The following is a 24032-nucleotide window of genomic DNA, read 5'->3' as shown; positions in this document are numbered from 1 at the left end:
TGAGTGGGAAGGGAAGTGGGAAGCGCAGATGGATCAACGGGTATCTCCGACCAGCCCGGCGCTCACCACCACTGCATTTATCGAGAGATCAGCACTTGGCGGGGTTGTGGTGAAAGGGTTGTCAGTGAGACGCATTAACATTGCTCCTCGCCATAACTACAATACCACAACAGGAGCTCGAGGTACGGTAAGGAACATAGGAGGAGGTTGGTGGCACGGAGGGGCCACACAGACCGGAGGCCAGACAACAAGAAGAGCACGGCGCGGCCACACGGTAGGATACAACAGGGCCCAGTGGGACGGGGAGACGCAGGGCATGGGGCCGGCCGTCATGACGGGTGTTTTGGGACTTATTTTAGACTACCAACGGGTCGGGGTGATTGTTGAGGCGTTTCCGGCGGGCATGGATGCACGAAGGATTGGCCGGCTGGCATCCACCGCACTGTCAGACGTCGATTGTCAGGACCGGTTGTGGCCTTTGGGAGACGGAGGTGACATTGACACGGACATGTGAGTATGCGTGAGAAAGTGTTGGAGGGCGGACGGTGAGTAGGAGAAGAAGAAGGTGGTAGAGGAGGAGGGCATGGGCGATCATAGTCCAGGCATGGGATCAAAACACCAATAGGCTGCTTACCCGGCGAGCCTGAGCTTCTGGGGAAACAGAAACTGCGTTGACCAAAAAAGTAACCACTGTTACTTGTGCAGGGCAGAGAAACGCATCATCTCGAGCATTCCCTGCGGCCAAGCGGAAGGCTTGTTGAAATGATGCCCAGCTTTACTAGGTACTAGGTAAGATCCAGTCGTCTCCATTTGCCTCTGTTCTGTTACAGCTTGAACTCGAATCTAAAAGTAGTCCAGACACACGGCTGTACGTCGTACACCCCCCCTCCTCAGTTCGCCAATCCCCGCAAAGCGACCGACGTATCGCTCAGCACCTGGTGCTGTAAACACCAGAAATAACACATGCCATGACTTGGGTGAAGGCGGGAAACGGAATGCTGTCAATTTCGAACTGGGCCCGGGTCGTCTTTGTACCCGCTGAGCCGTTTGGATTGTGGGCAACGGGCGAGAATGGGACTGTTAGCTTATCATCATCACTTCACATTTGAAAAAGAGTTGAGGCCACTCTAGTATTTTCCCCGCAGCAGCTACTCTCGTTTGGCTGAGCGCATAAATCAACACGTACGCTACCAGTCTACCAGAGCCTACCTACCGCACTGCCGTGTTACTCGGCTTGGCCCCTGTTTCCGTGTCGTCCTGTGTTGGGGACCAAACCGTTGGAAGCTGTGTAGGCTCAGAGGCTCAGCTATGGCATCGGGTCCATCCAAACGGACGTGACAGTGCCCGTTCGCGACGTGAACGTTTGGGCGGCCGGAAGGTACCCCGCAACGAAGGGGAAGGAAAAAAGGGCAAAGGCTTCTCAAACGCCCAGCCTGTTCCGTATGAGCATGTGCAGCCGATCCAGCGGCCGGACCGGATGCGCGAACCCAATGTCTAATTCTTCATTCTAGAAATCTGAGAAAGAAAAGGAAAAAAACCCCCCAAAAAAACCTAAAACCTCAAAAAACCCAATTTCTTCAAGTAAACCCCCAAAAAGACATCCCACGCTGCTACATCAATCCTAGGATTCCCAGGGCTCCGGTGCCAGGAAAGACGCAGAACAGAAGCTCGGCGACAGGGATTCGAAGACGGACAGGGCAGGGGAGCGGACGCCAGAGGAGGGTAACCCTGCATGCAACTTGACATCCGACTTAGGCAGAAGGGAGGGGCACATCGGCGACCGGTCACCGAGCCTGCAGCACCGACCCAATTGGAGGTCACCCCACCTGAGGGAACCTCTCTCGAAGCAGCGATGTAAGTAGCGCAGCATTTTGGCAAGCCCCGAATTTCGAGGTGGTGTTGGCGTTGGTGTTGGCGTCGTGTTGGAGTCATTGGAGAACCTGGGAAGCACCCACTCAATGCCGCCCCTTCCACGCTGTTTCCCTCCTCGCCCGCTGGGCCTTTCCCTACCTACCTAGGACAGTCAGACGCTTTCCATCACTACACACGCACACACACGCGCGCGAGCTATCGCTCTTTTTCTCTCAATTTTAGTTAGTGCTGGTCCCCTACACCCAAGTACCTTGCCAAGGAACCTCTTCCTTACCCTTTCTAACCTTAGGTAGGTAGTACGACCTGTCCTGTTGAATACAGCTCCCCCATCTGCGTCCATTTCTACCACTCCCGTCTCCATATTCACACACACACCCCTCTCTTTCCTCACAGCTAGTTCAAAATAAATAAATAAAACTAAAGTAGGGAGGGCAGGGCAGGGCAAAGTTAGGCCAAACGAAGCGGACATGAGTAAAGCAGAAACAGGGCAGGATGGCGCTGTGCGGGACGAAGGGCAAGACTCAAGGCAGACGACGAGTCTCAGACAGGCTTATTCGCGTCCTCGACTCCCACCCCTAAGCCGGCCTCAGTGGCCTGGGCTGTCTACCTGTACAGTGCTTCACCCTCACCCTCACCCTCACCTCGCTCACCCCCATCCCATCCCATCCCATCCCATCCCATGCCGTCCCATACCTGCCTTCTCATTATCCGTACCATCCATCCCATAGATATTTATCGGTCCTTTCCTCCATCTCGGGGCTCCATCGCTCTGGCCCTCCCCTCTTCTTTCCATCCTCTTTAACCTGACAGACCCGTCCACCCCGTAGACATCATAATCTTCCTCTTTCTTCTCCCATTGCCTTTTGCCCGCCACAACCACCACCTCCCATCAAACGGTTTAGTTTTGTTTGTGTGTGCTTGCAACTTCCCATCACCAATACCCGCCTGCTTCACTTGACATAGACCCTTTTCTGTACCTTCGGTCTAGGTATAGGCGAGCAGGATAGAGAGATTCTTGGCCTCAAGTCCTCGACTGACCGAACGAGACCCTTTCACTTACACGCCGCCGTGTCCCTTGCCCAGCCGCCTCCCAACACTTTTTTTTCTTTCTCATTCCACCCAAGCGGCCAGGCCATAGCTGCTGCGAACCCGGCAGACCCTTGTACGCTAAGGCGCAAGCTAGTTATCCTCCACGCCACATTTCATCACCCACTTCTAGGACAGCTCAATCAGCTTCCCCGTCCTCGCACAGCGATTGGGCGCAAGTCCTCGAAGCGAACTGAGAAGAAGAGAGATTTCGCGCTCCCCCCCTCCCCCCTCCAAGACCCCAAGACCGCTCCTGCTGTATCCAGCAGAATAAAGCGGCAATCGCAGTACTCCCTGCTCTAAACGGCAGACCCAGCCAACCAAACTCGGTCTGAACACCCTGTGAGGCTGTGACTCCTTCCCTTTAGATAGCTGGAGCTGCCAACCGACCGACGGGACCGCTCCTTCTCTACTTTCTCAGATATTCACGCCCATGCCTTCCGCAGTCTTTCCTGAGCAACCAGGTCCGTACAAACCTCTCTTTTGCCTTTGTTATCTTCCACCTTCCAATCCTCGACAACATCATCCACAGTACACTCACCTCCGCCGCTATTCTTGTACTCACTCGCCTTCACCCGACGATTTCCTCTCTTGAAAGCAACATCGAGTATTGACGCAGTATTTCCCACCGAACAGACCTTGGCCTTATACAGGCCAAACAATCTGCTCTGGCGAAGCTGGCCATGAGTTCCAACAAGGATTCCCGCGCCCCTTCGTCATCGCCCCTTCTCCAATCAAACAAACCATCCGCGCCTTCGATTTCCGGCGGCGAACCCCCGCCTGCGCCCGTGTCGCATCCCCACGATGCCCTCCTCCCGCCTCCTGCGATGGCGCATGCCGTCCGCTCTATGAACGACCTGAACGGTCCCATCGCCCTTCGCGACCGATCCTTGATCGCCTCCTCCGACACCCCCCCGGCCATGCGCAGCGTCGTCTCGACCGCCCCGAATTCTCCCAGAATGTAGGTCTATACCGCGACTGGTGCCACGTCGACCGAGTCCTGCTTGCTTCCTGGCTTGGCCTTGTAAAGTCTCATAATGCAGAGCTTGGCTAACCGAATACCCAAAATAGCCCGCCTGTCAGACAGAATTCGGGAGGCACCACTCCGCGCCTTCGCCCGCACCCCGCCACACTCAATGTTCCCGGCATGACCGTGTCAAGAGTCTCGCCCGACGGAAAGATTAGCGATCGCGATGTGGCTGCGAAGCTCGTCATCATCATGGTTGGCCTTCCCGCCCGAGGAAAATCGTACATCACCAAGAAGGTCCAGCGATACCTGTCTTGGCAGCAGTACAACTCGTGCATCTTCAACGTTGGCAACCGCAGACGGGTCGCCGCCGGCTTGAGCTCGCCCATGAAGTCGGCGCACTCGCCGACCGTAATCCAGCTCGATCCCCCGGCCCAGGCTGCCTCAATCTTGCTTAATGGGCATGTGCCGCAGGGCAACACGGAGCCCGCCGAGCTGAACTTGAACAACGAGTCGATCGACGCAATGGACCAGTCAGCCAAGTTCTTCGACCCGACCAACGAGACCGCGGCCAAGCTCCGCGAGCAGGTGGCCCTGGACACGTTGGATGAGCTTTTGGATTACCTTCTGCACCAGGGCGGCTCCGTTGGAATTCTCGATGCGACGAACAGTACCATTCATCGCCGTCAGCTTCTGGTTGACCGGATCAAGGAGAGGGAGCCCAAGCTTGGAATTCTTTTCATCGAGAGCATCTGCCACGATCAGAACGTTAGTGGCCTCACTCTTCTTGTTGTCTGAATCCGTCTAATGTTTGCGCAGCTCCTCGAGGCCAACATGCGCCTGAAGCTTTCGGGTCCCGACTACAAGGATAAGGACCCCCATCAGTCCCTTGCGGATTTCAAGAGACGCGTCGCCGCGTACGAAAGCGCCTATGTGCCCATCGGAGAGTATGAGGAGGCGCATGATATGCAGTACATCCAGGTATGTCCACCGGACGATGCACTTGTCCCTCCTACTAACACGTGTTCGCAGATGATTGATGTCGGCCGAAAGCTCATCCAGCACAGACTGCGAGGCTTCCTCAGCGGAGGCATTAGCTCCTACTTGACGACATTTAACCTTGCGCCACGGCAGATATGGCTTACCCGGCACGGTCAGAGTGTCGACAACCGTCTCGGAAAGCTTGGCGGAGACTCGGAGCTGACACCTGATGGAGAGCAATACGGAAAGGCTCTTCATACCTTCGTCACCCAGAAACGCAAGGAGTGGCTCATTGAGCAGAAGGATAAGATAGCGCAGTCGTCCTTCCCGCCTAAGGCCGGCGACCACACGCCTCCCTACCCTGAGCTTAACCGCGAACTGGAGGAGAAGAACTTCTGCGTTTGGACATCAATGCTGAAGCGCAGCGTCCAAACCGCCATGGAGTTTGACAACGACGAAGATTACGATGTGAAGAACTGGGCAATGCTCAACGAGCTGAACGCTGGTCTCTTTGAAGGCTTGACGTATGAGGAGATTGCCAGAAGATTCCCTGGCGAGTATAGAAAACGCGCTGATGACAAGCTTCACTACACTTACCCGGGGGTTGGTGGAGAAGGTTATCTCCAGGTCATCGCTCGTCTGCGAGACATGGTGAGGGAAATTGAGCGCATTGAGGACCATGTTCTCATCATTGGACACCGTTCTGTCTGCCGTGTTCTCATGGCATACTTCATGGATCTCACCCGCAATGAGATTGCCGACTTGGATGTCCCCCTGGGCATGCTCTACTCCATTGAGCCTAAGCCTTATGGTTACGACTTCCACGCTTATCGCTACCACGCGGATAAGGGAACTTTCTTTGAGGTCCCTAACTACCGACCCCAGCGCACTGTTGATCGTGCCGCTTGAGATCAGAGCCAAAGAAGGCTTTGACTGTAACATATGACGACTTGTACAACACCAACACACGAATGGAATTCAGGAAGGGGAGTTTTAGGCGTTGAGACAACTCAGCCACGACTACGATTTTGCTATTTTGGAGGGGTAGGACAGAAAAGGTCTTGCACAGATGACTTTTTTCTTCTTTTTTCCCCCGAGACAGGGGCTTCTTCATCCTCAGCAGTGGGGGGGATATCGAAGCATTTGCAAGGCGTTTGGGAATCGAAGACGGCCATCTACCAGAAAGAGGTCAAAAGGATACCCCATGACGCTTAATGAAGGAAAGGGAATAGCTAGATGGCTTCCCTTGTTGCTCAACTTTGCAAGGCTTTTGTTCAGACACAACACACAAGCCATTGGCTTCTTTCTACTTGATACAAAAACAAGCAACAGAAGTGTTTTTTTTTACTTTGAACCTATTGCGTGCTGTACACACAGACCCCCTGTGACCAAGTGACTTTAATTATGACTGAACGGATTTTCCAGACATTTGGATGGCTTGACTAACGACTGACATCCTAACATGCGGCTTACCTTCTTTGGAGAATGACGGAAATAGGGGTTCTTCTAAGGTGTACTAGCAGAAGACGGCCTCGCTGGCAACGAAGGGCCCAATGCATTGTTTCTTTTGGGGGCTGTATAGTTTGTAATAGTTGGGGCATGTGACTAGGGTGGTATGATACTGGGGCGGTTGGATCGTATGTTGGGTAACTGGTCGGTCGTCTTATTTGTGTAAGAATCTGGGGTGTGATCATGGCCACTTTCTGTAATGGCCTTTGTATGGTTTTTCGGGTCGTTCTCGGCGTTGTTTCTCGTGGTAGGGCTTGGTCATCCAGGGTGGTCATGGCGATGATTGACTTGGGTTTACTTCGCTCAGTAACGAAAACACAAGACAACCGACAAACTCATATATAGACTTGAGGATGAAGGTCTTTCCTCAGATTTTGGGTAGTGCATAATGTCCAACGTGGGGATTTCTGAGAAGGCGTCTGGAGCTACGAGGGGACCAGAACGTTACGCAAACTTGCTGGCCATTATCGACCGAAAGGATTTAGTGGCTACCGTCTTAGTCTTGTCCACCATAGGTAGGCAGTCGGAACACTCCGGAAATGTGATGAAGGGAAGAGGTACGAATGCATTGAATGTATTTCACCGCATATATCCCATGGCTGAGAGACCAGGGGAAACAACCCAAATCCACAGGACAATGTTTGTGCTGAGCTATCTGCTATGTAATGCTTTCCGGATGACAAATGGAGAAAGGCAACTCATTGTAGTCATCATCGAGCAGACGTCTTGTGTCGCTGAAGAGCCTGCAGGCCTCTGACTGAACCTAAGTCGGAGAGTGCGCCGGGTTCTGGCGGTGACCGCTCAACTTGGTCTCATTCACCAAGGCAGTTCGCTCCCAGCCACGTGTTTGGATTACCCAGGGTAAATGACAGGTGAAATAATAGGACGCATAGCTGGTGCCCATAGTCTTGTTGAATCTGCAATGTAACCTAACCCTTACTTTTTCCAATATCAAGACGGCAATCTCGTAGTTCTGCGTCTTTCAAACTAATATATCGGTGGGATTTGTGGCTTATATGACCACAGCCTCAGGCCAAGCATGGTAAGGCTGTTTAAGGCAGGACACAGCACAATTTTGTGATGAATGGTGCTGACGCCACTAGGTTCTGACGATTGGTTGTTCTGCTCCGAGTACCTCAGGAATCATGGTCGAATAAAGAGAGGTACCAGGGATGGATTGATGGTGTGGCTCTAGGGTATGTTAGGAATTACAAGTTGATGATGGATCAACTAATGCCTCTGAATGCTTCAAACAAAGTCAAAGGTTCTAGTTTCGTTTGTTGCTGCGCTGCTTTTTGTTCACTTCATTGTGGTGTTGAACGCAAATTATGACTGCGTTGGAAGCAAAAGGAACAGCATTGGAGGTGTCACAGTCCATAATAAATGCAATTCTTAATACAAAGCATTGGGTTGAGAAAAATATGAGATTCAAGCTTGAGACAGATGATGAAAGCATTAGGAGGGGTTGAATCGACATTGAACTTGTCGGTGCCATTTCTTCAATCCGCTGTTGTATGTACAAGAAGTGAAGCTCACCGAGGCTGTTGTCGGTGAGCTTGGCACTTCGAAAGAGGTCAAGTATCTTGTACCCTCCTTCCAGCCACATTTAGCCGCCATGCGATGTACCTAAGACACTCCCTGGCCCCGGTTGCCTGGTCGCTCCCCGCCAATCAGTGGAGCTCTCGCTGGGAGCTCTCCCAAACCTCAAAATTTCATTCCCCCAAGCGCGCCTGGACAGCTTCGATCGCGTCACCCATCTGCATCAAATCTCGAAACCCCCTTCGGTGCAGTGTTCAATCTCGTCTCCGATTGAACGCGACCACGATTCCATCACAATATGTCGCTCTTCGGAAGCAATCCTCTGGGTAGCTTGGGCACCTCGACCAGCGGAACCCAGCAGCAGGGCAACACGGGAGGAGGTTTGTTTGGACAGCAAAACAACACGAACAACCAACAAACGAGCTCGACGCCTGCTTCGGGCGGTCTTTTCGGAAATCTGGGTCAAAACAAGCCTCAGACAGGCGGCGGATTGTTCGGCGGAGGCGCTGCTACAACGGCACAACCGGCATCAGGATCTTCGCTGTTTGGCCAGCCGCAACAGCAGGGCCAGCCGCAGCAGTCCGGAGGACTCACATTGGGAGGCTTGGGTGGACTGGGAGCATCGACGGCGCAGAAGCCATCTCTCTTCGGCGGCAATCAGCAGAACCAGAACCAGAACCAGACGACCGGCACGACCTTCGGCCAAACCAATACCAATACCCTCGGCAGCTCTCTCTTCCCTCCGCAGCAGCAAACCCAGAATGTCAACAACCAGTCACAGGCCCAGCAAGGCCAGCCGTCGGGCGCATACTTTGACAGTCTTTTTGCGAAGAGCAAGAAGCAGGGAGACGGCGAGAGTGGCATGGAAGACCTCCCCAGCCTGCAATTGGGCCTGGGCGACCTGCGCCAGCGCTTGAAGAAGCTAGGAACAAAGGCACAAGAGCGTCCGTCAGATGGAAGGGCACACTACCTTCTCGCTGCGTCGGGTGTCGACCCTGGAATGGCTGCCAAGGACCTTGGGTCCCTTGACTTGCAGACTGGCCGTGTCGAGAGACCGTCTGGATACTCCCCCGCTGAAGTCGACGTTGAGACGTACCTTGCGAATCTGCAGACGAAGACAACTATGAGCATGATCGCCGACGGTCTCGAGAGGTCTGTTCGCGACTTTGACAACTTTTTAGAGGACAACGTGACGATGGAATGGGAGGCCCAGCGCAAGCGGATTTACGAGCACTTCGGAATCAAGGCCCGGGAAGAGACTTCTTCTTTCGGACCTGCGGCATCGACGAGGGAGGCTTCCGGTGGCTTTGGCCGTTCGAGACGAAGCAAGAGCCAGGCGGCTGGAGCCCGCTCTGGCAGAGCCAGTGTGTTGGGCAAGTCTAACATGCACCGCTCTGTCATCGGCAATGCGAGCAAGATAGGTTCCCACCAACCCGAATTCTCTGATGTCGATCGTTCAGCCGACAATGGTGGTTCGTTGACCGGCCACATCAATTCCGACGACAGGTCCCTACGCGAGAAGCAGAGCAAACTTTCCGAGAAGGTTCGCAATCTCAACCAAGCTCGCCTCACCGCCCACCCGTACCCGATTCTTTCAGAGCTCGCAGACGTCGAGCACCGCTCTCTGGATCCATATGCGCCACACATTGTCGAGGCGTACCATGCGGTGCGAGAGATTGTTGGGGAAGATCCCGAAGCCGAGACTACCATCAATGGTGCCACGGCCAAGGAGCGGCAGTTCGCCAAGATGTATCTTGACGAATCCTCCAACTCTTCCAACTCGATATCGATGCGGAAGAGATTACTGGATGGCGCCAACAGATACCTGGAGAAGCAGTTCCTACAGGAGGTTGAGGGACTCATATCAAAACATCCCCACGAAGCCAATCTCGGTGGTCGTCCCGATATTGTCAGCAAGATCAGAGCCTACATCCGGTTGCGGTCCGCAAGGAAAGATCTGGTTCCTGACAACACGGAGCTTCAGCAGGTTGGTGGCGAATATGTTTGGGCTATTGTCTTCTACCTTCTGCGGTCTGGTCACGTCAGTGAGGCTGCGAAGTACGTGAATGATAACGCCAATCCCTTCCGTAGCATTGATCGCACGTTCCAGAGCTACCTCAACGGCTACGCGTCGAATGAGGACCGTCGCCTGAAGCGGACTCTGCAGGACAGGTGCAATGCCGAGTACAGTCAGCGTGTGCGCAACGCTCCTGACAACTCCATCGATCCCTTCCGGATGGCTTGTTACAAGATTATCGGTCGCTGTGACTTGAACAACCGGAGCCTGGACGGACTCAACACCGACATCAACGACTGGATCTGGCTCCAATTCAACCTGGCCAGGGAGGGCGACCGCTCTGTGGAGGTGGCTAGCGAGGCGTATGGCCTTTCTGAGCTGCAGTCGAGCATCAAGGAGATTGGGGCCAAGCACTTCCCCAAGACCTCTGCTGAGGACAACAGCGGCAGCTTCGGCATGTTCTTCTACCTTCAGGTCTTGTCAGGCATGTTCGAGGAGGCGATTGCATACCTCTACCCCTTCTCCTATGTCGACGCAGTCCACTTCGCCATCGCTCTCGAGTATTACGGTCTCCTCCGACCTTCTGACCCCTTTAGCGCTTCCAATGACCTGCGTAGCCTGAACGTCAAGGACTTGGTCCAGATCAACTTCGGCAGGATGATCGGCTACTACACTAGAGATTTCAGAGCAGCCGACGTCGTGTCCGCCGTTGACTATCTGACCCTTATTTGTTTCAACATGGACCTGTCCGGCGAGGCTGGCCGTCGCCATGCCAACCTCTGCTGGGAGGCTTTGCGCGAGCTGGTTCTCGAGACCCGTGAATTTAGCAAGCTCATCGGCGACATCCGCCCCGACGGCCAGCGGATCCGTGGCATCATTGAGGAGCGCGGCTCGCTTATTGGCCTGACGGAAGAGAACGATTTCATCAACACTGTCACCGTCCAGGCCGCTAGCTTCGCCGACGAGAACGGCCGCACCACCGACTCGGTCTTGCTCTATCACCTGGCCGGAGAGTACGATACCGTCGTCTCTATCGTCAGCCGCGCGCTCAGTGAGGCCATATCCCTCGAGATCGGCGAAGATCCCATGCGTCTCATGCCCGTCAAGCCCCGTGCCGCCGGCCAGGAGGCCGAGAGCAGCCTCAGCCTGGCGTCCATCGACGACCCCGTCGAGCTGGCCCGCACCATGATGTCCATGTATGAGCGCGATGCCATGTTCCACCGCAAGATCCAGGAGCAGAACCGGGTTGCTTGCCGTGTCCTGCTCGAGATGAGCACCATCAAGTCGCTCGTCGAAGCCGGCCAATGGGCTCAATGCCTAGATGTAAGTTAACCCCCACCCCTCTTCCCCCGACGCCACCGTCTTGCCCCAGTGCTTTATGCAAAACGAAAAAAAAAATACCAACACGCCAAAACAGAAAATCCGCGGCCTCGAAATACTCCCTCTCGATGCCAGCGGCGACCCGAGCATCATCCGCGCCTACGCCGCAAAGTTCTCCGGCCTCTCCCAGCCCGTCTCTATCAATGTGCCAAACCTGCTCATGTGGACCATCATCTGCTGCACGCGCCAACGTGATCAGCTCACGGGCGGCCAGTTCAGCGGCAACGAGGGCACTCGTCGCATGATGGTCGAGCAGATGAAGCAGATGACGCTCGACCTCACCACCTATACCTCGCAGCTGCGCTACCGCTTCCCGCCGCACCTGCACGAGGCCCTAGCCAGGGCTTCTGCCGAGTAGATCTGACCATGGGTGTCTTGCGGCTGCCTCTCCAGGCAAGAGGCGGCGGGGGCTATGCCGCTGTGTTTGGTTGGCCTGGCCAGAGAATAAGAGTTGATGTTTTTTTGTACGTTTTTATAGCAACAAGGCCAGACAGAGCCTGGGAGTGGAGGAAGGGGAAGGGGGGTCAACTGGCTCGAGGAAAGGGGCGTAAATCTTATTTCGAGTAATACTGCATGAGTGAAGAGCTGAAAACACGCCTGCCTGCCTCCCTGAGACGGTCTGTCACCCATGCTTGATGGAGGATACGCGGTGACGATTCGACAAAATACCACACCATATGTATCGACTTATGAGAGCGTCCTAGTGTCGGCAAATGCACATCTCATTCGTGCTTCTTCTTATCATCATGCTAGACTACCTCGTCCTGGGTATGGCGCTATAGAAAACAGTAAAAGCTCTTGGCGAAATCGCTAGCACAAACGCCTACCACAGATTTACTTCCGCGGACGGCGGAAACAAAAAGCCCATACTCCTACCGTGTCCCTGTACTGGGATAACCTCCTTAGTAACCTCGTCCGCGGCCGCGTCCTCTTCCTCTACCTCTACCCCGGAAAGACACTCCACCAGATATACCAAGGGACTCGCCAATGCCACTCTCGGACTCGGACGACGAAGAGATTTCGCTCTCGGATTCAGACTCGCCGAGCCTCACCACCGTGAGACCGGTCGAAGGCCTACCAGGGCGTGCAGGTGGTGGCGGCGGGCTTGCGTCTGGGATGCCCGAGTCAGAGGAAGACGCAGAGGACAGCGACGCCGCAGGCGCAGCATAATTCGATGCTTCGTCGTCCTCGTCCGATTTCCGCCAAGGCCTGCTGACTGCGCCTGGGGGTGAAGGAGTGTGATCGGGACTTGACACTCTCTGTCTGGCTCCCGGCGGGGGAGGTGTGTGATCCGAACTGAGCTCTCTCTGTTTGCCTCCCAAGGGAGATGCAGGATCCTCGCTCGGTTCTTTGTGTTCGGCTGTCGCGTTAGGAGGGGGAGGCGTAAGATCCAAACTCGGCTCTCTTGACGGTTCCCGAACAGGCTCTTCAACCGGGGCGATGTCCGGCTGTTGTTCGTTGCGTCCCCTGGACTGCCTCCCGGACTCGGACAACGCTTGTGTAGGGACTGGGGATTCCTTAGTGCTCCGATCTCGCGACTTACGCGAAGTCATCTTAAACTTCCCACCACGAGCTGCAACGCGAGCTGCCATAGACATCATCCTCGATGCACCTGCAGGAGGAGGCGGCGGAGACCTATCAGCTGGATCCGTCTCTGCAGGAGTAGCGTTGGCCGCCTTGTTCTTGGGTGGCCGACCACGGCGCTTCTTAATAGGCTGCACAGTAGCCTCCGCTGCCTTGGTTTCAATTGAAGTGATCAGTGTGTTCTGAGGTCTCTCTCTAGCAAGCTCTCTATCAAGTTCCGCCTCGAGCTCAGCTTCCGTCACGTCGTGAGCCGCGTCAAGAACGTCATCTGGCAGGCGGTCTTGACTTCGGGGATTGAAGAAACTGGCACCATCGATAGTCACGACGCGGCTTAGACCAGATCGCCGAGAGGCGCGTTCCTCGCGTTTCTTCGCCGCAAGGTCTGCGGGGGTTGACTTTGGCGCAGCCGCAGCTCTTGTAGCCGATGCCGGTGTCGAGTTTGCGCTCTTCGGCGGCCTGCCGCGCCTCTTAGGCACCTTGGGCGTTTCGGAAGCGGTATCATTTGCCCCACTGGCCTCCTGCTCGACAAGCGCACGTACGGCGTCAGTAGCAAGGTCGAGTGGGTTGGCGGTGCTGTCGCCAGCCCGCAGCTCGTCGTTCTGGATGAGGAGTCTCTGCTTGGTTGCTGGCACTATGTCATCCGGGTCATCAATCATTGGCTCCTCTGGCTCAGCGTAAGAAGCCTTAGGCCTGGCATGCCGAAGCGAAGGGACGTTTGCTGGGTATTGTGGAGCCGCGTAACCGCTTTTCTGACGCTGTCCCTCTGCCGCCTGCGCGCCCTCCCTTTCCAATTGAACCGAGGATGGATCTTCAGGAGCGACGCTAGCTTCGGCCGACCCAGCACTTCCAGCCTCCCCAGTTGCATCCGTGGTGCTGGGAGCAGCAGGGGGAGCGCCGAATAGCGCAGGATCCATGCTCGAGATATCGCTTAACTCGGGCTTCTTCTGCTTCTTCCTGTGGTGGCTCCTGGGTGCATTAAAGTCTGGATCAAATTCGTTCTCGTGCTTTGCTTTGCGCTTCTGCGCGCGCAGAGTCTTTCTGATGAACTCGGCCTCATCGTCCAAGACCATGGCGTTGGCGGAGGGCATCTGGAACGGATCAAAGAGGATTTGATCGGGCCCATCTTGCTCGTAGTAGCCCATGCCGAACATGCGTTGACCGTCCAAGGGATCGGGGTAGGCTGACTGGTCCCACCCGCCATTTGTGCCCATGTCAGAGAACGGCACAGACTGATCATGATCCATTTGGGACAAGTCTTGGTCACCGTCGAGAGCGCTCTGGTCTTGCATTTGCACGTCTTGCTCTCCGAGAACATGGTTCTGGTCGCCATATCCGTCGATACTTCTCTCCACAGACTCAGCAGGGTGGTTGACGCCGTTCGCAATGTCCTCCGCTGTGATGGCTGCCGTTTCTTGAGCTTTGGCGGTGTCGGCCTTCTCTCTCAACTCCTTCATGCGCTTGCTGTTGGTGCTACGGCCTTCTTCGCCCGCTGTCTTGAGCCAGTTCAGATTGTGACTCCGGAAATCGACGAGAGCCTCTACACTTCGATCGTCGGCAATGGCTCGCGTGTCGTGGCCAAGAAGAGTATTCTTAGGCGTATAAGGATTGGTGTCCCCCGCGCGGCGGCATGCACCACAGTTGCAGATGCCTAGACACTTCGGGCAGATCCAGTTCTCGTTCTCTTGTACTGTCTGCGGCATCATGTCGAATGCACGATAGAGCACACCGTAGCAATACCCTTCTTTGCAGTCTGGGTTGGAGCATACATGCACTTTGTATGCATAATCCTTGTGGCAGCAAGAGTGACAGCGGCGAAGCTCTCCTTTCTTCTTCTTCCGCTTGTACTTCCTCTTCTTTGGCTTGCCATTGTCGTCAACTTCTGGCTCGGGCTCGGATTCAGAAAGTTGCTTCTGCTCCTCGAGCTTCGAGATGTCCTTGAAAGGTCGCCTGCGGAGACCTTCTTGGCAGATTTCGGCGAGTGACTTCTTGCCTCGGCGGCTGCGAGCGATCTCCAGAGGCTGAGGCGAAAGCTCTATGTCGATAAAGCCATCGTTCTTGATGATCATTGACCGCCAAAGCTCGTAGTTGTCCGTCAGTTCTGACCATTGCCATTGTTCGCACCACTGAAGCCTAGAGATGCAGACGCATGACCGCCCCATGGTATAACACTCCATGCAGACATCGTAGGCGTCCTCGTCGCCGTTGACCAAAGTTCGCACGCAGGATTTGCAGGTCAGAAACCGGTTGAAGATGTTTGATCTACAGTACGAGCAAGTAACACAAGAGTCGTATTCGACGTACTCAATGTTCTTTTCCTTGGTTGCGAACATTTCGTCAACGAGAACCTCGGTGAACAGCGAGAAGAGATGGCGGAAATCCTTAGCCAGCTGCTTATATCGCGAGGAAGAGCGAAACAGTTCAGACCCGAGACCGAGAATTCCCATCTCCGCCTTTTCTTCTGCTTGAACCATCTGCTGGTAATACTTCTTGAGCGTGTAATAGATGATAGCTTTGTTCTTGTACTGTTCGTCGCGACACACAAGCCGTGCTTTGGGTAAAGCCTCGTGTAGTGCCATGTCCAGGGTCTCGACAGTTGTCCGATTCCACGCAACCTTCATGGTGCGGGTGCCCCTGTTCCAGACCTGGTGAGGAGCCAGAGGGGGGATGAGGATAAAGTCGCCAGGCTTTTGCTCAACAATGTAGACAGGGAAGGTAGCCTTCTTCCAGGCGTTGATCTGCGCAAAGTGCTTCTCGATTTCAATGTCGTGACCAAGCATCGAGATGAAATACTCGCGAACGACTTCCCGATCTTTGGTTTCCGTCATGAACCAGATGGAGCTGCCTGGCGTCTCCCCGTTCTCGCTGCCCGATGCCTCAACCATGATGTTTTGGCCAAGACTGGCGCACATTTCACGATGTGCCGGAGTAAATGTTCCCTCATGACCGATATAACACATGAGGTTCTGTGCTCGCATTTCCTCGGGTAGGCTTGACATGAGGTCGCCCGCGGGAGCCACTGTCGCTCTGTCATCAAGACCGCGGAAGACATCGTTGTTTCGTTGATCGGCAACTCCTTTCTGCGTGACGTTCTCGTTCATATAGAACAAAGTAGGAGGAATAACCTTTTGGAGATGCTCGTGCCATTCGGGGGGGCAGTCAATGTCCTTGAGGTAAAGACGTTGCCGTCTCTCGTCGCGGTAGTTATTTGGTGTCCATTGGTTTGCGAGCTGTTTCATGGCTCTTATGTAGTGGCCCGTAGTCATCGGGATTTCGGTCTGGGCCGTGATGTCGCGGACGTTCTCCTCTGTTCGATTATTAGCTACAGTTGCGGTCGCGAACCAGACAATCGCACTCACGCTTCTTGTCGTACGTTTTCTCCAACCATTCTCCGCTGAAAAGTCTTTGTGGAAGCACGTCGTTCCATTTCTCAATGACTAGCGGCTTCCCGCCTTGAATGACCTGTAACTGTACCAATTTCTCGAACTCTTGAGGGCCGAGGCCCTGGATCTGCGCAGTCGAGATTCGGAGGACCCATTCGAAGTTCGGGGTTCGATCGACAAGCGTGTGAAGATCCAAGTCCGGGGGTATTGGATCGAACTTGGCCTGGGGATGCATCGAGGTTGGCATCTTGACGATCAAGGGTTGTTGCTCATCGTGGAGGCGATGCGAATGTATTCGCCAAGAGGGGTTTCGCGGTGTGACGGGCAAAAAAGACGCACCGCAGTAACAAAAACGCCTTATGACATGTCAAAAGTGGTTGTATGCTGGGGAAGAGGCGCTAAAGAAGAGCTGTTAAGGGAAAGTGTTGCGATGGTCGCGAATGAAGGCGGCTGCAGTCGAGGCCAGGAACATCAAAAAGTGGCGTCAGGCAAGGCTGACAGTCCAAGGTTCGAAAGTGGACAAGAGATAGATAGGTAGATAACTGGAAAATTGGATATGCAGCCAATCATGCACTGGATGCATGCACGGACCAATACTGTAGTACAGAGTACCTTCTTTCCGCGCTCAGGCTCCTAATTTTCGGTTCTCTCGTTGGAAACTGGAAAAGTTGGTGGAAAGGACACCTGGATATCGGATCGTTCTGGTTTTTCTATTCTGTAAGTAAACTTCTCTGCCTTTCACAAATTGCTTGAAGCTTGCAGGACAAGGGTGAAGCCTGGACTATCTAGCTCTTGCCTTTGCTGCTTCCCACTGCATTTCGCGTAGAAGCGACGCGTTTTTCGCTGGATAAGGTTCCGAGGGAGTTTATCCTTGGCGCCACCACTCAATGTAGCGTACGAAGGCCATGCCATTATTCTCACATACCTATTCAGGTGGATGTGCCTCCGTCTCTATTACTCAGATGTTTTGATTGATTTGGTCTCAGTGCTGCATCGCTACTATTAACCACCCTACTTGACCTTCCTGTTACTGAATGGCAATATTTCTGTGACTTAGACTAACATCACGGTACCTAGTGAGGATGAGGCAAGTCAACTTACTGAGAGCCCCCTTGCGGGTGACATGCCAGTCCTCGTTACGAACGACGGCGCTTCCTTTACCATCATCTTCTCGACCAAGGCTACACCCGTACGGGAAGTCTACCGCGGCCCTCACACTTCAGAGCCCGGTCCATTGCCAGCAAATAGCTCTACACACATCGGCAAAGCGACTCACAACGGCCGTCAGCCAAGAAGCTGCCGAACCACCGGCGTCCCCCGAAGCCGTCTACTCACCACCCAAGACGGGCATCATCTCTTACCTGCCCTCATCATGGGTACCGTACGCCGAACTCATCCGCATGGATAAGCCGGCGGGAACCTACTACCTTTTCTTTCCTTGTCTCTGGTCAACTCTCATGGCCGCGCCACTGACAGCGCCTATGGCATCGCCGGGTTCAGTCATTGGCACTTCTCTGCTCTTCTTCTCGGGAGCCTTCATCATGCGCAGTGCCGGCTGCAGCATCAACGATCTTTGGGATCGCAATCTCGACCCTCACGTCACGAGAACCAAGTTCCGTCCCATCGCACGGGGCGCCCTCACCCCTTTTCAAGGACTCGCTTTCACCGGCGCCCAGTTGCTGGCCGGTCTAGGGATCCTCCTCCAATTCCCAACCTCTTGTCTCTTCTACGGCATCCCAAGTCTGCTCCTAGTCGCCTCATACCCCCTAGCCAAGCGGGTCACGTACTACCCTCAGGCCGTGCTGGGACTGACCTTCTCCTGGGGCGCGATGATGGGCTTCCCCGCCTTGGGTGTCGACCTGCTCTCTAACAGCGCGGCGCTGACGGCTGCAGCATGTCTCTACTCCTCAAATGTCGCCTGGACGATTCTGTACGACATGATCTACGCCCACATGGATATCAAGGATGATGCCAAGGCGGGCATTAAGAGCATAGCTCTGAAGCATGACGCCGAGACCAAGCAAGTTCTGACAGGGCTGGCCGCGGTTCAGCTCAGTCTTCTCAGTGCTGCTGGGTTTGCCGTGGGCGCTGGGCCGGCCTTCTTCATCGGCAGCGTAGGTGGAGCAGCAGTGACTCTTGGCGTTATGATCAAGCGCGTCAACTTGAAGAACGTCAAGGACTGTTGGTGGTGGTTTATCAACGGTTGCTGGATCACTGGCGGCGTTGTCAGCCTAGGTCTTGCGACCGATTACACTCTTAGATACGTTCAAGAGGAAAAGGAAGACATCGAAAGCCAGTAACAGTAGTAGTAGCAGACGCGATGCTCGGAGACGGCAATTGCGAAGGGAGAACAAAATTGTACCAACATCTGTATTCATAGCACATAGAATCGAAACATAATGATTCTTGTTCACGCCCGATAACCCCATTTTTGTGTAATGTGTGAAATGCCGCATGTCAGGTGACTTTCATGATGTTTTATTTCATCGACCAAAGTCTACCCGCAGTATCAGGACCATAACCCATTGATGCCAATGCAAGCGTAAAACTCCGAGTGCCGAATTTTCTTCCACTGCCTTCCCATGCTTCGCGAAGCCTCCCGTTTAGGATCTGGGCTTCTCCTTCTTCTCCTTCCACAGAGCGAGCAGACCGACACCAGAGACCTTGACGACCTTGAAGCGGACACCGGGGATATCACCCTTGGCCTTGCCCTTGCGACCGAAACCGGCCAGGAGGACCTCGTCGTTCTCGTCGACGAAGTTCAAGCAACCGTCGTTGGGGACTACAAAAAAGCCCAGTTAGCAGGTCTTGTTCTTCTCACCGTCATAATTCCACATTGGGATATGATCTCATTCTCTTCTTGGACTCCTTCGAGCCGTTGTGGGAGAGTATTCGGGGGGGGGGGGGGGGGGGGTATCGTACCGAAAGCAGTGACCTTCTTGCCGTTCTTGATCAACTGAACACGAACACACTTTCGGATGGCAGAGTTGGGCTGCTTGGCCTCAACACCGACCTTCTCGAGGACGATGCCCTTGGCGTGAGAGGAACCACCGAAGGGGGAGGACTTGAAAGCGGTGCCGAGGGCGCGCTTCTTGTATCCGAGGTCGGCCCACTTCTGGTCCTTACGGTTCATGCGCAACTTGCGCGCCGCATTGAGTCCACGAGGCATATTGGCTGATGTGAATTATCGTCAGTTGCACAGCTCCAAAGTAATCTCTCTTTTCGAGGGGGCGAGTCGGTAGGATTTCGTCTTCGAGGTCGTTGGGGGAGGAATCAAAATTCTTCGGTGATGGGCTGCGAGTGCCTGTGAGAATGGGCGTAACGTACCGGTTTGTTGGGTGGTATCGCGAGACTTGACTTGGTGGTGGTGACTGAGCCTCTCGTGCTGCGAAAGATTGACCAAGCCAGGCTTCCAGGTTGACAAACCACCACCAATTTTTTTGGAAGGGCATGAAAACCCTACGGACAGAGGAGCGAGCAAATTTGGATCACGTGATAATGGTCCGTGCTTTTTCTTCCGACCTTGCCTGCGTTAACGAGTGGAAGAAAACCGGGTCAGGAGGCTTTAGCGGGGGCTACCTTCCTACCCAACCACAGGTTTTGAGTCTTGAGTTCATTCTTCGCACGGAACATTGAACGACCCCACGTCTCTCTGAGCTCCAGCATCCGCCAGGGGTCCCCCCCTCAAAAGGTCCGCAACTTACTTGAGTCTCCAGCCAATCTGACCAGATGCCGCCTGCTTCGAGAGACGCTGTCTCAGATGCCAAGCCCATATTCAGGAATGTTCACGACGACACACAACAGCATGTAGGCATGTCTCAATCAGCCAAGAGCAAAGGAAAGCAGCGCGATCCTCCGCCGACCCTTTTCCTCCATCCGTCTCCCGCCGCTTCTCATGCTTCGCTACCCGGCATTCTCGCGCCAGGAGCGCCGGCGACGTCGTCCGCCCCGGGTGCCTCAACTCTAGCTCAGCCAGCCTTGAACCTCCAACGTAACGGATCTCTTCACACCGGCTCGGTAGTCACGCCGTCCGTTGCTCGTCCTGCACGGAATATTAAGACGGCCGGCAGCACTAGGAGCACCGACAGGACCGACGCATTATGGGCGGAGATGCAGGCGACGCTCGAGGAGGTCGAGCTGTCTGCGTCAGGTGGGACTCACGTCTTTGGCCCGGATCATGACCGCAAATTGGAAGAGCTTAGGACAGCTCAAATTGCTCTTGCGCAGGCCTGGGCACGGAGCGAGGCGGATGAGGCCATTGAGATGACTGGACAACGGTCCAACACGTCAGCAGTTGGGGACGAGGTTCGTAATCTCAAGAGCGCAGTTTTAGGAGAGACAGGCATGTCGCCAGACAGCAACGAGGTTCCACGAAGCACAGGAAGCAACAATGGCCGCCCAGGCAGCAGCGGAGGCACAGAACGTCTTGGTGCCAAGCTTGAGCAAGAGACGGAGGTGGACATCCTGCTGGCACGAAAGCGGCGCGAAGCCAACGATCGGTACTTCCAACGGGTAAACCAGAGCGTTCTTGACGTCGTCGCCAAGCTTGAGGATGTTGCTGTTGCGATGCGAGCTGTTGAACAGGAAACCAAGGACATCTGGGGCGAGAATGACAGCGCGGCAGGCAGTGCAAAGGGGTAAATGCCTCTGACGGTTACTGGGTCATTGACGACAACGTACGGTACTGGGCGTCTGCATTGAACCGAAACAGTTTCCTTGATAGTTTTGGGAGGATTGGGAGTTTGTTGTTTGTGGGTTCTGGGTTTGGCGTTGAGGATCACATGGACGCCCATGCATATAGAGAGATAGGGACACCGTCACGCAGGGTCGACGAGTTGGGGTCCATACCTATCCGCCTTCACCTTTTGCGGACACCGAAAATATCCAATAATTCTTTGAAGACTGTTTCGACTTTCTTGCTGGCAGTTGTGACGAGATCAGCATCTTTCGTGGAGCCATCGAGGATGTCCAAGCGAACATGGCTGTGGAGACTGGATGTCAAGCCGGACCCCGCGAATCCGACCATCGGTTGCGCCTGAGAACCGCTCGTTGTACACATGAGCTGGGCGATGGCAGGCAACCATCTAGTATTCGCCCGAACAGCTGTATTGATGTAACCATATTCGCTGCCTTGTGGCCGGCTCTGTACCGCGACGCTCGGAGGCACTAAACGGCCGATAGCGCCATCGAAGACCAGGTGGTTGCTTGCATCTCCAGGTTCTACACAATAACTCGGTCAAAGAGCACAAGGCGGAACGGCACAACGACCGACGAGGTCGTGAGATGAGAAAGGCTCGTCTAAGAACACCGCATCGGATCGGGGAGAATGGTGTAGCCCAATTCCGCGGGTCCTTCTAGAGAGACACGAAGGCCAAACAAACTCTGGCGGGGCCGACCGAACTGAGTACAGGGAGAGAAAGCAGCTTAGTGGGAACCTTTGCTGCGCGGTCATGACTATGGAGATGCGCCAAGACTATCGCCACCCCACCCCTCCAAGGAGAGAGTCAGACGGAAATGCTGGCCAGGAGTACCTATGCATACAAGTGGCCAGTGTCACTGTTGTCCCCCAATGACGATGCTAGACAGGTCTCCCACCAGTACCTCTACAGGGCAAGTGGTACTTCGGTAGGGAAGGTTCGGCTTCTGACTGCCAATCCCAGTTACCTGCCGCGCTGTGTCTCTGTCCATGTACCAATTAAGCGACGAGCCCATGACAAAAGGGGCCAAACATCGAGGTCCAAGGTATTAGATAGTCCGTCACCGTCCAACCTGCAACTTGCTCCTTGCATCCACCCATTCCTCACCAACCCATTTTCAGTCCTCAGCACAGAACGATTTAATATCCGCGAACTCCCCCACAGGATTCCTGGGTGCATTTATCAACATCTACCTAGTCTTCACCAAACCCTCGACGGTGATCGAACGTTATTGTATCAACGCTACACCGTCGCTAAACGCTGCCCACTGTCGCATTCGAAGCTCGCGACTGCTAAGGATCCCGAAATCCGCCCTTGTTGTCAAAGACGCCCAACTTTCTAAAACCCGTCACTATGAGGCCCTCCGCGTTCCTCGTCGCCGCGCTTGCCGTCGTTCCCGGCGTCCTCGCCGTTGACCAGATGAAGTCCGTCATCATCTGGGCCCAGTCCGACTCCATCAGCGACGATATCATCGCCAAGGCCAAGCAGTCCGTCATCGACGCCGGTGGCCAGATCACCCACACCTACTCCCTCATCAGGTGAGAGAGAGCACCGGCATGCAGGACAGGTATAACATCAAAGAAGCTGACACGGTGCCAGGGGATTCGCATGCGTCACACCCGTCAAGGTCCTCGAGTCTGTCCAGGCTTTCAGTGAAGGTCTCGTAATCGACGAAGATCACACCGTCACCGGCTCGTAAAGCAGGGCATTGTCAACCAGAACAGATGCGCCAGATTCGTCGGCAAGACTTCCGAAACATGCGGTCAGTGAAGGATACTATAATTTGTGAAAAGGACTTTGGCTGGACTAGGTCACTAGGACAGCGATATCCCACTCTCCTTTTTCAGGCACTTTGGCGGGGACAATCAAGGAGGCGCTCATTTCACCAAATTTCAACATAGACGGTTTTACCGCTACGGAGTCAGGAGTTCAAGACTGTTGATCAGTGTGTCCGACGACACTAATTTATGTAGGGTCGCGAGATGGCTCTGACCGCGAGTGGTCGAATCCTTCTCAACGCCGCAAATCAATTAAGATAAACAATACCAGCATCAAAGCTTACCTGCATTCGCCATGACTCGAGCTGTGCTGATTGATTGGGACTGCTACTTCTTCGATTAATGGAGATCTGGCGCTGTCCAACTTCCGGCTGCATAGCGGTTCGTAGCCACTGGAGGGTTGTTGTTGATTTGAATGGCAAGAGCCAAGTGCGGCAGACGATGACATCGATGACATATCCGAGGCTCATAGGAACAATTAACATTCCTAGGACCAATCCACAGGCGCTGTATGCCTGACGAGTGGAGAGGAATCATGAGTGGAAGGAAGGCCAGCCAGCCTGCAGACGTGCAGATCAAAAGCGGATTTTCGAGTATTCTAGCCTCTTCTCCACTGCAAGCCTGGGATCTTCCATCACCTTTTTTGATGAAGGATAGGATCATTCCCGGACAACGGCAATCACATTTGGACAATCCAAAGCATCGTCCTGCGACTGCAGCATTTGATCGTTGTGTAGTGCAGCGATACGGCATCATGCACGATTAGCCGGGGCGGCTCTGAACGGGACGAAAACCAGTGTTTCTGATGTTCGCGTAACGCTCCAATTGCGCTGGGCAGGACGGCTCATGGGTCATGCCGCAGACGAGTCAAAGCGCGGGCTGGAGACTTGATCCTTCAGTTTTGGGTTATCCGCTGGACCCAGTGTGCAAGCACATACGTCCTGTACATGGCCGTTGAAAAGGGACAAAGCAGCCCGGTGCAGCCCTATTTGGCAACCATCCTAACCACTTCCCAAGCGTTCGCGGACAATCCCCTTCGTATGGTCTGTCAGGATCATCTCAGATTCGGATACCGAGAGTTGCTCCGGCGGCTACGGGGAGAGCCGGAGTCGAAGGAAGCGACAAACCCCAAAGAGGATGATGTCCACGGCGCATCTGTGCTTCGCGGACAAGGCTGGTGGTGCTTTATTTGGTACGTTCTGTGTTGCTGATAGGAAACATGGACGCCTTCAACTGATGTTA

At 54.4% G+C, this 24032-nt stretch overlaps 9 protein-coding genes across 9 annotated transcripts; 7 read left to right on the top strand and 2 right to left on the bottom strand.

Moving 5' to 3' along the window:
• Positions 1-995: 995 nt before the first annotated feature.
• Positions 996-1862, top strand: CDEST_06385 (uncharacterized protein; the record flags this gene model as incomplete). The annotated part of the gene is made up of 3 exons (XM_062922544.1): positions 996-1054; positions 1195-1492; positions 1626-1862. 3 exons carry the CDS (start codon positions 996-998, stop codon positions 1860-1862), a joined length of 594 nt encoding a protein of 197 aa, XP_062778595.1.
• A 698-nt stretch (positions 1863-2560) lies between these two features.
• On the top strand, positions 2561-6260 carry CDEST_06384 (Putative phosphoglycerate/bisphosphoglycerate mutase, active, 6-phosphofructo-2-kinase). The gene is made up of 4 exons (XM_062922543.1): positions 2561-3919; positions 4030-4693; positions 4745-4906; positions 4958-6260. The coding sequence occupies exons 1-4, from the start codon at positions 3642-3644 to the stop codon at positions 5813-5815; spliced, it is 1962 nt and encodes a 653-aa protein (XP_062778594.1). The 5' UTR covers positions 2561-3641; the 3' UTR covers positions 5816-6260.
• A 1873-nt stretch (positions 6261-8133) lies between these two features.
• CDEST_06383 (Putative nucleoporin interacting component Nup93/Nic96) lies at positions 8134-11741 on the top strand. The gene is made up of 2 exons (XM_062922542.1): positions 8134-11294; positions 11389-11741. The coding sequence occupies exons 1-2, from the start codon at positions 8253-8255 to the stop codon at positions 11707-11709; spliced, it is 3363 nt and encodes a 1120-aa protein (XP_062778593.1). The 5' UTR covers positions 8134-8252; the 3' UTR covers positions 11710-11741.
• Position 11742: 1 nt separating this feature from the next.
• CDEST_06382 (Putative JmjC domain, AT hook, DNA-binding, Zinc-finger domain of monoamine-oxidase A repressor R1) lies at positions 11743-16798 on the bottom strand. Its single transcript, XM_062922541.1, has 2 exons — positions 16292-16798; positions 11743-16239 (listed from the first exon to the last, which is right to left on the bottom strand). Exons 1-2 carry the CDS (start codon positions 16560-16562, stop codon positions 12254-12256), a joined length of 4257 nt encoding a protein of 1418 aa, XP_062778592.1. The 5' UTR covers positions 16563-16798; the 3' UTR covers positions 11743-12253.
• Positions 16799-16980: 182 nt separating this feature from the next.
• CDEST_06381 (Putative UbiA prenyltransferase family, 4-hydroxybenzoate polyprenyltransferase) lies at positions 16981-18625 on the top strand. The gene is made up of 2 exons (XM_062922540.1): positions 16981-17032; positions 17393-18625. Exon 2 carries the CDS (start codon positions 17398-17400, stop codon positions 18613-18615), a length of 1218 nt encoding a protein of 405 aa, XP_062778591.1. The 5' UTR covers positions 16981-17032; positions 17393-17397; the 3' UTR covers positions 18616-18625.
• Position 18626: 1 nt separating this feature from the next.
• On the bottom strand, positions 18627-19740 carry CDEST_06380 (Putative small ribosomal subunit protein uS12). The gene is made up of 3 exons (XM_062922539.1): positions 19643-19740; positions 19238-19489; positions 18627-19097 (listed from the first exon to the last, which is right to left on the bottom strand). Exons 2-3 carry the CDS (start codon positions 19482-19484, stop codon positions 18919-18921), a joined length of 426 nt encoding a protein of 141 aa, XP_062778590.1. The 5' UTR covers positions 19485-19489; positions 19643-19740; the 3' UTR covers positions 18627-18918.
• Positions 19741-19991: 251 nt separating this feature from the next.
• CDEST_06379 (uncharacterized protein) lies at positions 19992-21212 on the top strand. The gene has a single exon (XM_062922538.1). The coding sequence runs from the start codon at positions 20045-20047 to the stop codon at positions 20954-20956; it is 912 nt and encodes a 303-aa protein (XP_062778589.1). The 5' UTR covers positions 19992-20044; the 3' UTR covers positions 20957-21212.
• An 865-nt stretch (positions 21213-22077) lies between these two features.
• On the top strand, positions 22078-22977 carry CDEST_06378 (Putative peptidase S8 propeptide/proteinase inhibitor I9 superfamily). The gene is made up of 2 exons (XM_062922537.1): positions 22078-22550; positions 22612-22977. Exons 1-2 carry the CDS (start codon positions 22366-22368, stop codon positions 22709-22711), a joined length of 285 nt encoding a protein of 94 aa, XP_062778588.1. The 5' UTR covers positions 22078-22365; the 3' UTR covers positions 22712-22977.
• A 760-nt stretch (positions 22978-23737) lies between these two features.
• On the top strand, positions 23738-24001 carry CDEST_06377 (uncharacterized protein; the record flags this gene model as incomplete). The annotated part of the gene is made up of 1 exon (XM_062922536.1): positions 23738-24001. The coding sequence occupies one exon, from the start codon at positions 23738-23740 to the stop codon at positions 23999-24001; it is 264 nt and encodes an 87-aa protein (XP_062778587.1).
• Between the last annotated feature and the right edge of the window lie 31 nt (positions 24002-24032).

The sequence above is a fragment of the Colletotrichum destructivum genome, chromosome 4, assembly GCF_034447905.1.
Source record: "Colletotrichum destructivum chromosome 4, complete sequence".
In the NCBI taxonomy this organism is placed as follows: domain Eukaryota; kingdom Fungi; phylum Ascomycota; class Sordariomycetes; order Glomerellales; family Glomerellaceae; genus Colletotrichum; species Colletotrichum destructivum.
This window is presented reverse-complemented; position numbering and strand designations above follow the sequence as displayed.

Bases quoted from the DNA above. Each gene is read 5' to 3' on its own strand.
- CDEST_06380 (XM_062922539.1), bottom strand. From the start codon at position 19,484: ATGCCTCGTGGACTCAATGCGGCGCGCAAGTTGCGCATGAACCGTAAG. The intron at 19,098-19,237 runs GTACGATACCCC...GCTTTTTTGTAG, and splicing joins CAAGAAGGTCACTGCTTTCG to TCCCCAACGACGGTTGCTTG.
- CDEST_06379 (XM_062922538.1), top strand. From the start codon at position 20,045: ATGCCGCCTGCTTCGAGAGACGCTGTCTCAGATGCCAAGCCCATATTC.
- CDEST_06383 (XM_062922542.1), top strand. From the start codon at position 8,253: ATGTCGCTCTTCGGAAGCAATCCTCTGGGTAGCTTGGGCACCTCGACC. The intron at 11,295-11,388 runs GTAAGTTAACCC...ACGCCAAAACAG, and splicing joins AATGGGCTCAATGCCTAGAT to AAAATCCGCGGCCTCGAAAT.
- CDEST_06378 (XM_062922537.1), top strand. From the start codon at position 22,366: ATGAGGCCCTCCGCGTTCCTCGTCGCCGCGCTTGCCGTCGTTCCCGGC. The intron at 22,551-22,611 runs GTGAGAGAGAGC...ACACGGTGCCAG, and splicing joins CACACCTACTCCCTCATCAG to GGGATTCGCATGCGTCACAC.
- CDEST_06382 (XM_062922541.1), bottom strand. From the start codon at position 16,562: ATGCCAACCTCGATGCATCCCCAGGCCAAGTTCGATCCAATACCCCCG. The intron at 16,240-16,291 runs GTGAGTGCGATT...ATAATCGAACAG, and splicing joins GAAAACGTACGACAAGAAGC to AGGAGAACGTCCGCGACATC.
- CDEST_06384 (XM_062922543.1), top strand. From the start codon at position 3,642: ATGAGTTCCAACAAGGATTCCCGCGCCCCTTCGTCATCGCCCCTTCTC. The intron at 3,920-4,029 runs GTAGGTCTATAC...TACCCAAAATAG, and splicing joins GCCCCGAATTCTCCCAGAAT to CCCGCCTGTCAGACAGAATT. The intron at 4,907-4,957 runs GTATGTCCACCG...ACGTGTTCGCAG, and splicing joins ATGATATGCAGTACATCCAG to ATGATTGATGTCGGCCGAAA.
- CDEST_06381 (XM_062922540.1), top strand. From the start codon at position 17,398: ATGAGGCAAGTCAACTTACTGAGAGCCCCCTTGCGGGTGACATGCCAG.